The sequence below is a fragment of the Aphelocoma coerulescens genome, chromosome 1A (genome assembly GCF_041296385.1).
Source record: "Aphelocoma coerulescens isolate FSJ_1873_10779 chromosome 1A, UR_Acoe_1.0, whole genome shotgun sequence".
Lineage (NCBI taxonomy): Eukaryota > Metazoa > Chordata > Aves > Passeriformes > Corvidae > Aphelocoma > Aphelocoma coerulescens.
The window spans coordinates 45,708,334-45,724,834 of record NC_091014.1 but is presented as its reverse complement, the minus strand read 5'-3'; the positions used below and the strand labels follow the sequence as shown (position 1 = coordinate 45,724,834).

At 41.1% G+C, this 16,501-nt stretch overlaps 1 protein-coding gene across 2 annotated transcripts in view; it reads left to right on the top strand.

Moving 5' to 3' along the window:
* The first annotated feature begins 309 nt into the window (after window positions 1-309).
* EEA1 (early endosome antigen 1) overlaps window positions 310-16,501 on the top strand; it is a 62,533-nt gene continuing 46,341 nt past the window's right edge. Inside the window, exons 1-3 of one of the 2 annotated variants that reach the window (XM_069000002.1) lie at window positions 310-517; window positions 8,457-8,549; window positions 11,136-11,258. In XM_069000002.1, coding sequence (XP_068856103.1) covers window positions 494-517; window positions 8,457-8,549; window positions 11,136-11,258 — 240 coding nt within the window. In that variant the 5' untranslated portion in view covers window positions 310-493. The remainder of the gene's footprint in view (window positions 518-8,456; window positions 8,550-11,135; window positions 11,259-16,501) is intronic. The other variant, XM_069000008.1, reaches the window with a different exon arrangement.

Genomic DNA, 16,501 nt, shown 5'->3' with positions numbered 1-16,501 from the left:
TGTCGGGTGCCTGGGGCACCCCCAGAAGGGGAGAACGGCCGAGGGCAGAGACACCGCCGCCCTCCGTTCTCTCCCGCCCACAGCAACCAGGACGCGTCTCGGGCGGCGGAGATCCCGGGGACGCACCGAGAGCAGCGGCGCTGGGCCCGGTGCGGCGGGAAGGAGCCCGGCCCGAGCCCCCGCGGAGCGATCGGGGCGCAGAACCCATCCAGTCCCGGGGGCGGCCCCCGCCGGCTCGGCGCGCTCCGCTCCTGTACCCCGTTTTGCCTTCTCCCGCTCCCCGAGGCCGGGAGCTGACCACAGCCCCGTCCCCGCGGGGCCCGCCCCTCCCCGGGCGGAGCGCGGCGGCTGCCCCGCCTCCCCGGCCGCGGCGCTGTCACGGGGCGACCGGGCCGCACCGGGCTCCTGCGGGGCGGGGGCGGCGCTGCGCGGGGCTCCGCGGCTTCCCTTCGGCCTGGCGGCGGCCGCCCGACGGCATCTGCGCTCTACCACCATGTTCAGGCGGATTCTGCAGCGGGTAAGGCAGCGAGAGCCGCCCCAGCGGCGAGGGCGGCGTGCCATGCCGGTGCCCGTGCCGTGCCGGTGCCGCTTCCTGGTGCCGGCCGGGCTCGGAGCTGCGCTCCGCGCGGCGGAGCCGGAGCCACCGGCCCTGCCCGGCCCGTCCTGCGGCGCAGGATACGTGTTAGGGCTGTCGCGGCCCCGGAGGCCGTGAGTTTGTCCGCCCCCGCCCCCTCGCCGGGGGACGGCCCGAGACCCGACGGGACGGGCCGGGCCCGCCATCCCGGCTGGGGGCGGTGTCGTCCCCCGGGCGGGGCGGAGGTGCTGGCGGCGGGCGGCTCCCCACGGCCGGGCCTGTCGGAGGGGCGAGGGGCGGCCCTGACCGGCGTGGCTCCTTCCCGTAGCGCGGCGGCGTCTCCGCCCGCCGCCTGCGTCCGTCGCCGCGGCCGCCCGCGCGTAGGGCAGGATCAAGGGAAGCCCGGCCTGGGGAGAGCCGCCGCCGGGACCCTCGGCGATTTCCTCAGGGGCCGGCAGGGAGCAGCTTCATAACGCCGAGAGCCAGCCTGGCAGCTACCGTCCGGCTGTCTCCTCTGTTTTAGGAACCGGCTTTTCCGGCAGCTCTGCCTGACTTGGAAAGCCAAGTTGTGACACTCGTTTATGAAACCCTTCTCGCTTGCCCAGATCCCCGCGGCGGTGCTGGTCGCCTTGCAGTTGGCCTGCGGCTCGGGTGGGAGCTGCCAGGAGGCGCTGGCGCAGGGCAGGTGCCGGCGTGGTCCCGCTCCGCGCGGCCGTCACGGCCGGCGCTCGGCGGGGGGATGGATGCACCCAAAGGGGTTGAGTCACGCCGGCCGTGGGCTGGCAGCGCTCCAGATCCCGCACCGCAAGAGAGCGGTTTCGGTGTTACGCAGGAGGCGCTCTCGGATAGAGGGGAAACCAGCTTCTCTCCCCGTATTATCTGCTGTTGCTTCCAAAGCGTGCTGTCTATGTAACACCTCCGTGAAAGAGTGTTTTATTGGAAACGCTGGCTTGCTCTCCTTATCTGCCATGCGAAGAAGCGTTGCTACAAGAATGAAAGTTAACACAGGGGAAATAAAGTAAGCATACCACCAACTTTTTCAGTGTAAAGCATACCTCAGGTTATTTTTCGGTCGTAGACCCTGAGCAGGTGAAGGTCTTGGTCTATTTGGAGCTTTGTGTTTACAAGGAAGAACTTCCTTCCTGAAATTTAATGTGAAGCCCTGCCAGCAAGCATGGAAACTTAGTACAGACCTAATTAAATATTGGCAGCAGTTAACTGGGTGTTTATTGGTTCTGAGAAATACCAGGCCATCAAGGAAGGCTTCTATGAGAGAGGAAAAAGCTTCATACAGTGCCAAGGGATATCTGCCCCAAGTATGAATTCAGCTAAACATGTCTTGTAAAAAGCTGAAGTTAGTGCAAAAGTTTCTGGGTGAGAAACAGACATCTTTTCCAAAAAGATTGAACAAATAGTTGTTTTCCAGTTGCTCCTGAAAATTATAGGATTACAGGAGAGCTGATTGTCAAGAAAGATGAAACAGACTTCTTCCTGCCCAAAAATGGAATAGAGAAATGCCAAGATTTTTGGAGGTGTTAACCTTTTAATTGCAGAAAATAGCCATGCTTTTAAAAATTCACCTCGTACTAAAAGGGGCTTTAGACATTTTGTAAAAATAGTGATTGCGTGCACAACCTTGTACATACATACTATTTTGACTTGCAGTCTGGTTGGCAAACCGAAAAATGCCTCTGCTGTACTTTGGTATTAAAGATGAGCCTTAGGTTTATGTCAGATATTTTCATAAAGATCATAGTTATTAATATCTTTCATGTGTCTCGTGCATTAATTTGAAGCATAAGGAACCTCTTCTTGACCCTTTTATTGTCCATCATTTGTATAGCTGACAAAAACCCCCTGCCTTTCTGTCACTGAAACATAGTTTCTTGCGTACCTATTTGGTTTGTTATATGATTATATAGGTGATGCCCGCCTTTCTAGCCACAGAGCTAGTCATTAATGGTGGTATAACTTGAGTTATAAAAGTAGGTTTTTTAAAAAAGGAATTCTTTATTTCATTCCTTTTGTTGTAACTCAGCTGGCTGACACGCTGCAAAGGAGGAAGACAACAGCTACAAAGATATGGTTTATAGTTTTAGTTATCTATCTGAAATTCTGATGCCTGAAGTTTCAAAACATCAGATGTTTCTTTTTTATACTACTTCTCTACCTTGATCACCTTTTTATTTCTTCCACAATTGTAATTTCTGTTTAAAAGCATCTTCACAGTGACTTTGAATGACATATTTTCAAAGTGGAAAGTATTATATACTAAACATTACTCATTTAGTTTTTGAGGTTAGTAGCTCCTTGCTGTCTTAAATAGCTCCTTATTTTACATCCTTTCCCTACAAGTTGTTTCTAAATTTTATGTGTGTTTTCAACATGACACGTCAGGGATCCACCTGTTTTGTGTGTTTGCACCATAAAACCCCCTTTCGCACATTGTTGCCACTTCCTGGTTTCATGCATTGTTCATCATGCTGATCTAGAGAACGGTAGGTTTTCCCAAAAGACATCTGCGTGGAATGTCCACGACACAACTTTCCTACTCAAGTAGTTTGATTTCTGCCAGCAGATTCCTTGGAGAGTGGTCTTTTCTTTACTGTGCTCAACTCCGAATGCCCTTTGTGGGCATTGTGTCATCTGTCTCTTGTTAACCTACTAGCGAGGCAGTGGCAGTTGCCTCTGGCCTGTTAAAGCAGAGCTCACTTCTTGTATTTGAAGGAGGGGGCATTTATTTTCAGCTGATAGAAAACTGATTACTTTGACCTCCTTCTGAGCCTTCTTCCCATAGCTCATTATGTTTTAGTGAACAACTCATCTATTGGACCAATGTGACTGCTATTTACATATTTACATTAGTTTTTGTCTTCATTATGTGTCTTTAACTGTTGGCAGCTGTGCTGTGTTTGAGTGCTTTCTGTTGCTCTCTCTGCTCCTCTATTGCTTTCTGTTTCTTTGAGTTTTTGGTCTTGACATCTTGGTGTCTGGGGGAGAACAGGGCTTTGCAGACATTTCTGTAGCTCAGGTAGTACAGTCACCTTTTCTCTTACTCCAAGCTCAGGCATTTCAGTGATATTTACTTGTCTGAAATCATTACACCTCATGCTCGACTTACAATTTTCTTTTTACATTTATAATTGCAGGGCTCACTAGATAACATATTTACTTGGATAGATGCTGAACTGCAGCTGTGCTTCTGCCCTCTCCTCAGGAGTCAAAGGGAGCATGTGTGCCTCTTCTTGGGCACAAAGTCTGCTTGTGTGATGGCATGATGGGAAAGAAAAGTTTTATGCCCTCTGAAGTCAGGAGTCATTTCATTTTACAGAGTCATAAAGTAGTGTCACACTGCTTTAGAAGTAAATGGTGTTACGTGTGGCAAAATACCCTGTTTCTAGCACTGAGAGTTCTTTGGTAACAAGGGCTTTGGCCTTCTTACCTTCTCATTTTTGTGTCTTGTTTGTTGCTTCAGGAGCTTTTTATGGTTGTAGTAGTACCCTTATGTAGTATTAAAATCTGTGCTAGAAAAACTGTTAAATCTGTATTTGCTCTCATTTTCTCAAGGCTTTATCTATTTTCAAAGGTTTTAATTTATTCTGAATTTAAAACTGCTGAAAAGAGTATTCTAACTGAAAGGGATGTAGCTATAGACAGATAAATGACTATGCAAAAATGACACGGTAGTGGTCCATATTTATACTCCCTCATTTTAAAGCATTAGCTCAACTCATTCATTATATAATTTTCTACTCTTTTTCAGAAAACAAGCTGCAATCATTGTCATCCTTTTTGTTGTTAATGATGTTTCTTTATATTAGCTTGCAGTTTTGAGAAAACACAGAGAACAGCATTATGAAGTTTAGCATATTACTTCTACAGCTCTAGGACTAGCAGTAGAAACATGCTTCTCTGCAAAGTAAACAAATACTACTGACAACTAGGAGAGAAATATGCTGGATCAAAGACTAACTTTAGATCTGTCTTTCAACTCCAGGCATGCCTTCAAGTGTCAAATGTTAATTTTGTAATTGTGCACACACAGAAGCCTGTGTGGAAATTTTCTTTTCCTCTGGGATGAGTAAGTCATTAATTTGCTCCCCTGTATAGGCCATCTGAAAACAAAGAATGCCATTCTGAGTCTTTTTGTAGATCACAAAGTCCAAATTGTTCAATATGTTGTGATTCTTTTTTTTTTAAAGGAGTGTGATACCACAGTGGTATGTGAGCATACCTTAACTGTGTGTGTGAACCAATTTGATCATGCAATGATCGATTAAGAAGACATTCCCAATGCCCCATTCTTTATTTGGATGGTGAAGGATGTTTCAATTACATTACAACCTTAAAAGATAAGTTAATTTCAATTTTGGTCTTGGCTTCCATAATATTCTTCCAATTTTGTATTTAATTTTTCTTGCTACTCTGTATATTTTGCAAACAAATACTATGGACTATAACTTGAAAGTTACTTAATGACCTCTTCCCACTCTTCTTTCCTACGTGTGGTACTCCCCAGAAAATGTCACCGTTTGTACTAAGCTTTCTAAATCCAGCTTGGAATTATGCTTTCTCTTTTAAAGAGCACACACTCATTTTTGAAATGTTAAAAGGATTTTACCAGGTACTGTGTAATAATTTCTGTCATACAATGCATGCAATGATACATCCCATCCAGTGCTTATTAGTGTGATTATAGCATGTCTGAAGTGTTTCATAAAGCAAGTCCTTTGATCAACCATGGAGTAATAACAGTGTACAGTGGAGTAATAACAGAAGAGCTTGCATCCTGGAGGTTGTAATAATCTCAAATTTGTAGTGCTGGAACTAGCAGAACTTAATATGCAAATCTCATTGCAAAATGGAGTCAACTCTGGGGTGAAATGGGATGGGCAATTAACAGTGTATGGTAGTGTTGTATAAGGAGTTACGACACGAGGTGAAGAAAATATTGTGTTAATTGTTGCAGAAGGTTCTTGGGTTTGGGACAAAATGATTCATTAAGTGTGCTGAAAGTGTATGTTCAGATATTGCAGAAGTGGAGGTAGATGCTGCCTATCTAAAGAGACAGTTGGACCATCTCTTAGTGCCACTGAAACATTAGATGCAGTATTCTAACTTACTTGTCTTCCTGGGAAACCTGGCTACAACTTACCGTTTGGTTTAGATACTATTCTTCTGACTGTCAATGGAACACAATCCACATGTTCATTAATGGAATTACTTGCATTTCAAAGCTTTCCTGTGGGATATGTGTTTCTATGGGCAGCACTTCTTAGGCTACAGAGCAATTGGGACAGGCAGGGAGCTCAGGAGCTCCCTAGTCTGAGCAGTGAGCACGATCAGCTTGGAGGTCAAGAGCAAGTTGCTCAAGCCTGTCTCACACTGGAACAGCTGTTCTTTACATCCAGTAGGAATCTCTCATCTCAGTTTTTGTGTCTGGGCCTCCCACTGTGTGCTGCTTACACCAGCTTGGCTTCCTCTTTTTCATGGCCTCTTCATGGGTGGTGGTGTGGCTGCTGTTTGGCTCTCCCAAAGCTGTCTCTACTTCCAAGCTGAGCCAGCCCCTGTTCCCTTGGCTTCTCCCACAGGTCAGGTGCTTCATCCCCAGATGTGTTGGTGGCCTTTTGCTAAACTCACACTGGTTTATCAGTGTTCTCCCTGGACTGGGAAAGCAGTATTTTGGTGCAGTCCGATGGGTGCTGGACAGTGGGGAATAATCACTTCCCTTGATCAGTTGGTTGGGCTCCTTGTTAACAAAAGCCAGGCTTCTGGCAGCCCTCTGTGCACACAGGGCGTGCTGTGGGCTCCTGTTCAGCTTGCTGGCTGACACGAGGCCTTGGTCCTTTTCAGCAGATAGACCTCTGTTACTGCCAGGAGTTTTCCTTCTCTGGAAGAGGAGTCTGCATTTGTCCCTGTTGAACTGCATAGGGTTCCCCTTGGCCTATTGCTCCAGGCATTTCTAGGTCCCTCTGAGTGGCAGCTCTGCCCTTGAGTGTATCAGCTGGTCCTCCCAGTTTGATGTCATGTGGAAACTTGAAGAGTGTGCACCTCTGGTCCGTGATGGATGTACCTTGTTTACTGTCTGTATCATTGACCCTGGGAAGAAGTACCAGTGCCTTCACTTTGACATGTTTTGCATGTGTATCGTATCTCTTTTTACCCCCTTTTTTGCCTCTCCTGTTATTAACTTGTAGAGCTTGCATCACCTTGCCTCTTGCTTTTGTATGCTGTATTAGAAGGAAATTCTGTTCATATTTTCTTTAGGAATACAAAACAGCTAACATGAAAAGACATGGAGTAGGAAAACCAGAGTATGTTGATTACTTAACTGATGACCTCAGAGAAGGCTGGAGTGAGAAGAGATGGTTGTCTTCTCTTACTGTCACCAGCCCCCATAGCTTGGTGTTTCACTCCTTCTCATTTCCCTTTGGCCAGTCTTCAGAGCCTTTTCAGAACTGAAATGTATTTCATTGGGAATTAAGTCCTTAATCAGTAAACTTGACCTGTTAATGACATATTTTTTAGGTTTGATTAATAATAAAAGGCTGTTATCTTTGTTATCATTGCTGTCTTTGCTGTCTGTTATCTTTTTATCTATGAAAGTTGACAATAGAACATTCTTTTTAAAACAAAGCAGGAAAACGTACTTAATTTTCAAAGAATGGGAAATCATGTATGCTGCAGATATCTTACAAGAGGTTATATAACTGATTTGTCTTCAAAAAGAGGATATATTTGAGCAAGAAAATTCTTCTCCAAGTAAGATTTTGGAGGCACCAAGATCAAGAAACTAAAACTTTGTCCCTCTCTCTGTAGATTTCAATCTATATATTTAAATTCTTTATCTTTATCCTCTTATATTAAATTATAAAATCCTTTTTAACGTTATAAGTATTTTCAGATATGCTACTGCAGTATTTTAGCCTTACTTATCCCATTTGAGATTGTCATACTGGAATTATATAACTTTTTGTTCTTTGTTGAAACTAGGATTGCATATACATATTGAGATAATTTTAAAATGATGTTTGCTTTGAGAATGCTTACTTTTCTGCCATCAGTCAAGCAGACATTTTGGAGATGAGTAAGAGAAGTTAAATCAAATTTAAATCAAAGTTACAGTTAAATAAGGATTATAAGATACAATCCATCTACCCAAATTTTGAATAATGTAGTATTTAAAGTTTATTTGCTTATCTGTCTGTAGTTTCAAATCAGTACTGTTGTTTTGATTTTCAGCATATTCATAGGAGTATATCTTTATAGGTTTTCTTACTGATTAGCATGTTTTGACTTTACTACAGGCTTGATTATTATTTTTATTTTTTTCCAAATCAAGGCAGTGTACCTGCTTGTGTGCTAGTTGAATCAGCAGGGTCCTTAAACTTTAGTCTTCTGTCTTCCATATATTTAAAGCTTGTCCAGAATGAAGACAAGTTATCAAGAAAGTATGATGATACTAGTTTACTACTTCTGAAACTTTTTAGACTTTAATTTCTAGTGTTTTCCCATAGGATATAGCAACCAAATTTAACATCACCAAGAGTGATACAAGGGCGAAGAGTTTAGCCAAAGTTTTTGTGTTGTGTTGAGCATTCATGAGAGGAAGTGTTTTAAAATCCTGGCTTTTGCTTCTGGTATCTGCTTGGCTTTTTATCTATGGAGAGTGTTGCATAGAAGCTTCTGTTGAAGTGTTGTGCTGAAAATTACATAATCGCTTGTCAGCTTGTGCACTTCATTACTCTTGTGGAGGGAAAATACCTCTGTATTCCAAGAAGTAGAAGAGAGGTCTTTGCACAGGATGTGTACTGTGCTTTATTAAATATTTATTAAATATTAAAATGTAGGCTCTCATTTTTCTCTTCCCCATCTATTACAGACTCCCGGTAGAGGTGGGTCTCAGAGTTCAGATTCGGATTCATCTGCCACACCTGGAAATGCCGTGGACGTGAACAATGAAGGCTCCTCAGAGGTACTGTGCACTGTACATGGGACTCGTGTCTTAAACCTTGGGTGCTGTTTCTCTGCTCCATGAAGCTGTTGGGAGTAACTTTTGATGATCTTCCTAAATAAATACTGTACTAAATAAATACTTTTAAATGTCGTCTTCTAAAAGTTGTTTGTTATTTAAATAAAAAAAGGAAGACTAGGCCATGTTTATATGTAACTATTAATTAGGCTTATCTATCCAAGTGGTCACAAGCAATCCTTCCTGTAGTTCTACACATGAATTATTAAAATTAAAAGCAATTAGATGTAAGCTTAAGACTCCTTGTTAATAAATCTTTCATGAGAGCTGCAAAAAACAAGTCTTGACATTTTATCATGCTTATACTCCATTTTCACCTTGCTTCTGCTAAGCTATAATGTATACTGGAAACCTCTTCCTTCTTGTGAAATATCAAACATACTGGGTTTTGCTTGGTGTTGGAGTATAAATCCTCTCAGTTTTTCATGGTCTGTATGCCATACTTAATCAGCAGAATGAGTTGTTGCTGCAATCCCATATTACAATGTCTTTGTATTTACAGTGTTGTCAGACATGAACGCTGAAAAATGCCATATTACAATGTCTCTGTATTTACAGTGTTGTCAGACACTAAGGCTGAAAAATGCAAGCTGACTTAATTCACTGGCTGTTGAAGCTTGTTTGTGCTGATGTAGCCTTCTTACCCATCTTGAAAATGTTTTGAGCTTAACATACAAATACAGTGCAAGGTTAATTACCCCTATTACAGCATTAAAGGGAGCAAAGTGCCCTTTCTTACACTGAATAAAGTGTGTGAGGATTCAAATACTCCTGTGTATGATATGATGAAAGATAAGAAAAACTTTCACTGTGCTGTTTAAAATCCTGTCTGTGCATCTGCTTTTTTCTTCTTTCTTGAAGCCTTATTGCAGCTAATGTAATCAGACATTCCTTAATATTTTGCTGCGTGTTCTACATGTCGTACATTTTTGAGTCCAGATCTGTTTTGTGTGCATATTTAATCGCCCCTAAAGCAAATAAATATTCTTAAATTGCAGACTAAAATCATATTATTTGTGTAGTTGATTAAGGCATAAAAATGAGCAATGAGACAATTGCTTCTTTCTAAGATTTGGCTAAAATTGTTCAATTCTGTTAACATGAGTGCAACATCGCACAGCTGGTGGGTGCCACAAGCTACCTCAGTACTAATGGAGCGGTATTTTCTTGACATGGGATGAGCTTTCAGAGTGGTGGTGTGCCTGTACTATTGCCCTATTGGCTGTTCTTTCTATTGAGTCAAAACTGGGTCAGACCAAAGGCTGCTTTGTCACTCTTGTTTGATATGCATGTGTTACATAAGGAAAGTATATTTTAGTTGTCCATAACTCCATCATTTCTTGCATTGGGTATTATCCTTAGCATAGAATTTCAAAGTCTGTTTGACCGAACCTGGTGATGGGTTTTTAGATTCACATGTAATGCTACTGGAATCTGTTAGCCTTCATTTTGCCTCACAGCTTGCCTGAGGTCTTGTCTTTCCTGGAGCTTCTCTTCAGGAGCACCATAGTTGGTCTCTGCAGAAGTTTTGTTCTTTGTTTTATTGTGATATTCCTACCTGGTTCTCCATTATTATACAGTCAGAAATCCAGCAACTTGTTTTCACTCCAGTTTCTTGGCTAGATTTTCTAATTTGTGTTGTTTCAAGAGTCAAATGCATAATAATTATTAAATCTGTGCAGATTTGTTCGTTTCCTTTCTCCTCAAACCTGGTTGAAAAAAATCCTGATTTTTGAGAGCTGTAGTATAAAACAGAAGGAGTGGGGAAGTCTGAATTCAAACTGCTCAAGAAGAGGTAAAAATTTGCTTAAGGCCTGTCTGTGACCATGTTGGCACTTCAGGTCACATATAGACCCATGATGAAGTCTTTTATTCACTGTTCAATCTGCCCAAGGAGGAAACATTTGGGTCTATCTTACCTTTGTAGCTTAGGTCCCAGTGCAACTCTGTCTGCAGTACAGGGGCTAAATATTCCATGCTTGCAATGAGTCTACCAGTGAGATGCTGCTTTCCTTAGTGTAATGTAACTGCATTAACTAGACAGGTTTTCCTCAGCCTCTCCTGCTGCTGTTGCAAACTTGCTTATTAATTTATAGAGGCATTTCTGCAATCTCACTGCACCACTCTTCCCTCTTTCTCTGAAACATCTCAACACCCTTATGGGAAACCTCGCAATGGATGTGACGTGATGCCTTGTAATGCTCCATTCATAATTTGTCATGCAGCTTGTTCCTCTGTCACATGAAGGGGGTACCAAGAGTGTCTGGAAAACACACAATAGTATGCAGCATGGTCCTAGTTTTTAAGGCATGTTTTAGATTTATTTATTTTCATGTCCTTAGTCACTGTTCCTTCTTGCTTTCTCTATGGTATTGGTATGGTTTGCAAAAGTCCTCTCTCCAAAAGGAAAACAGACTTTGCCTTTGGTGACTGTAGAGAGCTTTCAGCATAAGAATTCAAACTTTTGATTCCAGATCTGCATTTTTTTTGTCTTTATTAGTTTCTTAAAAAAAAATATACATTTCACAGGGCTTCATCTGTCCACTATGTATGAAAGTGTCTGTAACTCCCACTGATCTGTCTGAACATTACCAGAGTGAGCACACTGGGACAGAAGGAAGACAGGAGCTTCGTGACCTCCCAGCTATTAGTGTGGGTCTTGTTTCTTTTGTTTACATAGTTTTGGTAATGGGCTGCTTTAAATGAACTACGTATTTTCTTGTGGCTTGCGTGTCAGCTTTTTAAATTGTTTGTTTTGATTCCTTGCTTAAATGCAATTTGATCTCATATGCATGATTCCAAAGTATACATTCAGCAGAAGAATTAATTAATATCTAGTTTTCTGGTTTGCAGTTGTCTGCCACATGAGACATTTGCAGTATTGGAAGACTTGCAGTCACTGATACATACACTTTTTTTTTAGCAGCTTTTGCTTGATTTTCTTATAAATAAGGCTATTTCCTTGTTTGGTTTGCTTCACATCAGACTCAGTATCATGTTAAACACGGTGTTGGATCAGGCACATCCTTTGTGGAAAGAACTTTTTCGAGCCGTTATTAGCTAGCTGTTTTTTAATGTGTATTTCTAATGCAAGGTAGGTACATTGGGTAAAAGAGAACTGAGGGTGGGAATATAAAAAACTCTGAAGCTTCTCTCTTTGAACATGTTTAAGAGCTTAGGTATTGCAGCAACATGATAAAAATAATTAGAAAAACAAACTTTTAATATATAATCTTACTGGATTTTTTTATGCACCCAAGAAAATGCAAAGGCTGTTTCAGTTAATAGATGTAAATTGTAGTGAATTTCTAAATTCTTCCAGTTGTGCAGTGTAAAACTGCACAATTAAAGCAAAATGTGTTTTTTTATGCTCCAGAACTAGAATTTAGATTCTGTAAGTTAACAGCTTCCAGCTGCACAAGGCTATCTGATTCTTTTTGCTGCAAACCTTGAGAGAGTAGATTTGACTTCTGGGGGTAGGCAGCTTGCTGTGCACTAAATGGGTTTTTATAGAGGTGAAGTTTTGCATTGTTTCTGCCAGTGTTACTTTTGTTGAGTTTTAAAATCTAAGTGTTTTTTCTAGGATGTGCATGTGATGTGATTTTATTGTGTTTGTTGTTATGTGCATTTGCTAGGTAGTGCTTTTTTCCTTTCTTATACTTGGTGTGTATTTGCACTGTATTTTTGAGGGAAAACTTAAAATTGTTGGATGTTACTCTCAGACAATGGAAGCAATCAATAAATTGATTATTCTAGTGATAACTTGAGATGCCATTTGAAGTGTGACTGTTAAAATAAAGAGGATCTGTGGTAAGACTGACGTGTGCTGCTCTCTTGGAGTGGTGTGGGACCTCCTCAGAGGCCGGACAACTTAAGTATGGCTTTTGATGGACTCCTCACTGTCTCTTGTTGAAGCAGAGGCTGTCAGTAGTGCTCTGTTGTCGTCAAGTCAGCTTTTTATTTTCTTTATTATCTGGTCACAAAGCAAGTGCTGTACTTGAATAAGCTCTGACATTCCTGATGTGATGGTGTCAGTAGATTTTGGGATGAGAGCAATCAGAGGTGTTTTGATAACCTGAAGAAGTTACTGTTTTATTTAAGTTGGTTGTGCTTAATATATTTTATGGAGTTGTCTGCAAGGTTCTTGCCCACTTTCAATTTTTGTTTTTCCAGTGTCAGTTCCTTGGTCTGTACTTTTCACTTGTCAAGAGCTGATTACAGCTTTTTAACTTGATAAACTGTGTATTGAGTGTAGCACTTGAAATACAAATTCTAGCTGTTGCTGTTTCCTGTTGCTAAAGCTGTATTTCTTTGTACTGTGGTTCAGTAAGTATCTGTAAGAGGTGACAAGCAAAGAAAGCAAATATGTGCATGGGGTTTTTTTCAGTTTGATCTTTTATTATATCAGAATGCCTAGAAGCATTGAAAAAGTGGGGAATTCTGTTGATAGCTATTGTCAGTTACTAGTATGAAAAGTTTAAAATCCTTGACTACTGAGAAACTGATTGTTTGCTGATGGAAAATAATAGTTTGCGTTTGTAGTGAACACTTTGAAACAGCACCACAGCCAGGTTGTCATGCCTCCTTCAGTCTTTCTGTTTCTGGGACAACTTTGTAACAACGATACAATGTTGTCAATGTCCTCTTATGTAGCAGACATGGAACATTGCTCAGTTTGGCTTACTTAAACTGGTGTTTAGCGTTACTGCTTGCCCATAGTACTGGGAAAAGCCTTTTGTTGGAAACAGTGCTGAAGAAGCTTGTGAGTTCAGGTTTTTTGCTAGTGAATTCTCCTTAAACAAGGAGATAGGATGTATTGCAAGGCTGGTGTTTGGTTACACTTTGTGAGACCTGAAAAATTGTTACTTGGTTAACAAAAGCTTTAGTACTTGCCTTAGATTTTACATATAGTTTCTTTGCTAACCATTCTTCCACTGGTACACCTATCAGCTGATGAAAATTTTAGCAAGTCTGGTCATTTGCCCCTCTGTTCTCCATGCCCTTCCTTTTTCTCCGTCCTCCGTGCAGTGAGTGTTGGTCTGGTTTTTCAGTCCCAGACACTCACACCTGCAGCATCCTGTTGTGGGAAAGGATTTTTGCCACTTGCCTACAACCAGATTTATGGCCATCTTCTTAAACAGCCCTCTGTGCAGCCCTCTTTTTCAAACTAGGGATTGAAACATATGATGGCTGTTGAAAACATCAGTGTAATACTTTCACCTGCCCCCAAGCTGTGATGAAGCCTTTAAAAAATGTGTTTAGAATACAATGGCTTATTCAGCTGCAGGAATAACCACGAAAATGTTGGCAAATATCTGTCCATGTCCAACTTAACCAAACAAATGCTGTATGAAAGTCGCACGCGTCGCCAAGTTCCCAAACATTGTCTCCCAGCTTCTGTGTATACAGTGGTGTCACTAACAAAAGCTGTGTGACGACTTCTGTTTTGTTTTCTTTTTTTGAAAGGAACGGTACATTTCTAAACTGTGTCCAGCATTTCCTGACAATCTCTGTTGGACGTTCAGAGCATGTCAACAGTGAGTCAATATAGAGGCATAGTTTGAGACTTCCTGTCCTGTTTTTATCTGAGGCATCCAAAACAACCACTGTATGATACCCCTGCAGAATTTAGAATACAGTGGCTGTTAATATCTGTTGTCTTATCTACCATTGGGCTAAATCTAAGACAATTTTTAAACAGTTCTTTTGGGCAGTCTTCATAACTTTCCAGATATTTAGTGAGAATGTGTTTCTTGGCTAATACAAACAAGATATGACCATGATATTTTCTGAATAGGCTTTTCATAGCAGAATCACACAGAGTGTAAATTGGCATAGTAGTTGTGCAAAAATGTGGGGTTTTTATGTCAGTCTTTAAAAAGACCTCATTCTTTATCGGATTTTTTTCCTACTTGTCTCTTACTGTAGATGCAGTTGATTGAATCTTCTGTTTTTATGCATGCCCTTGGAATATTGTAGACTGTTACTGCACAGGACATCAGGTCAATGCTTTAATGCTGATATTTTATTCTCCTTCAGTTGCTTCTCAAATTAGGTTGTGGTGCCTGTTTTCACCTCAACAGTACTTGCCTGCTTTGCACAGGAACAAAAATTATTGATGGAGTTAGATTAGTACATTAACTTCGTGCAACATCCGAACAGTATGAAGAGAATGAAGAATTAGAGATACTGATTTGATTTGACTTGGCCATGGAATATGACTTTTCTTTAAGAAATAGAGATCCCACCAGATTAGAATTTCTAATTCATGACAAAATTGTAGTCTTGTAGGTTGTGACACAATTGTAGCCTTACTCATCAGTAGCAATAAAAACATATGAGAACCGAATTAGAAATTATGTTGGAAGAATCCAACTTCTTTTCCAGGAAGACATCGGTTCTGCAGTCTGGTAGAAAATATTATATAAATACACCTTTGCTCTCTTTGTCCAGAAATTTAAATACATACTTGTAAAATTGAAATGGGCTGCAGGCCTTAATTATACTCACCATGACTTTTTTACCTACTTTTCTAATGATTAAATAGAGATGTTATCTGAGAAAGCCACTGTCATCTTACTGTGTACATAAACACAGAGGAAAGGGCTTTATCTGGTAAAAGACATGGAAAATGTCAACTGTATTTTCCTTTTAGCAATATGTAAAAGGAGTGACCTAATTTACTTATTCTTTAACTTAAAATATGTCATCATTTTTTTTAATCAATATGTAAGCCTTCTAAATAAATTATGATGTGTAGTCTTGCCTTTGCTGTCTAGGCAGACTGTTTAATCTGCTTCTGAGAACTTCCTGAGGATTCAGTTAATTGCTTTGATATATATTTGGAAAATACAATCTAGAAGCTACTTGATACATCTTTCAGCTCTGAAATATCACTCATGTTTGTCTCTGCTGGCCCTAAATATATACAGTTTCTGATCTTCCATCATGTAAAATTTTCAGATTTTAAATCACTGTGTAACTGGAGAATATCTGAGTTTTAGCTTGGACTTACTGTTTAAGTGCTGGTGAAGATGTGTATATTATATTGAGGAAAATTGTGGAGGTTCACCTGCAGTGGAAGAAACATGAATGGTGAGCTTACTTTCAGCTTTTTAAACATGCTGGACTTCATTCACAGCATACAGTTTATTGTACCAATACAATTGTGTGAGAATTGCTAATGTAAGTGTGGATTCTGAGAGAAGGGCAAACATAGGTCATGGCCAGGAAGTGTTACAGCCCTGGGCTTGAATCACTGCAATTGGCTTTTTGTTCATGCAGCTCACTGGAAACAAGCTGTAGCTGGGGGTGCTGACCTGGTATTTCTGGAAGGTCAGTGGTGAAACTTAGATACTTAAATCTATTTAAACTTAAAGCCTAGTCATGTGAATGCCAAGCATGTTAAAGTGCATCCTGGTTTTTGGTTTGGGCTAAGCTGTCCTATAGCATGTATGTGGTAGAATAGTCATGAATGTTTTCCATATGGTAAAAGTATCAGTTATCCTGAAATGATTATGTGGGGTTTATTTTTTGGAGTTGGGATTGGTGGAGGTTTTTGGTTTTTTTTGTGTTTTAGTTCTTAAATATTTTCCAAGCATGGAAAACAGTAAAGCAGTGAAGTTCCATGGTTCTCTAAGCTTGACTCATGACATAAGTGCTAGAATAAAAATACAAGATGTTGCAGAAGCTTTGTTTCTATTAGTAAATGAAGCTCTGTGCTATTTGAAGCTGTTTGTGCTGTATGGCTCTCTACCACACACAGCTGTAGATCAGCAGCAATCATAGCATCCTAAATAGGACCACTTATTCAATTCTATGCAGTTTTAAAGTGGGATTGACTACACTATCATCAGATATTGCTAGAAGGTGCTAAGGAAGCTGAGTTGCTATGG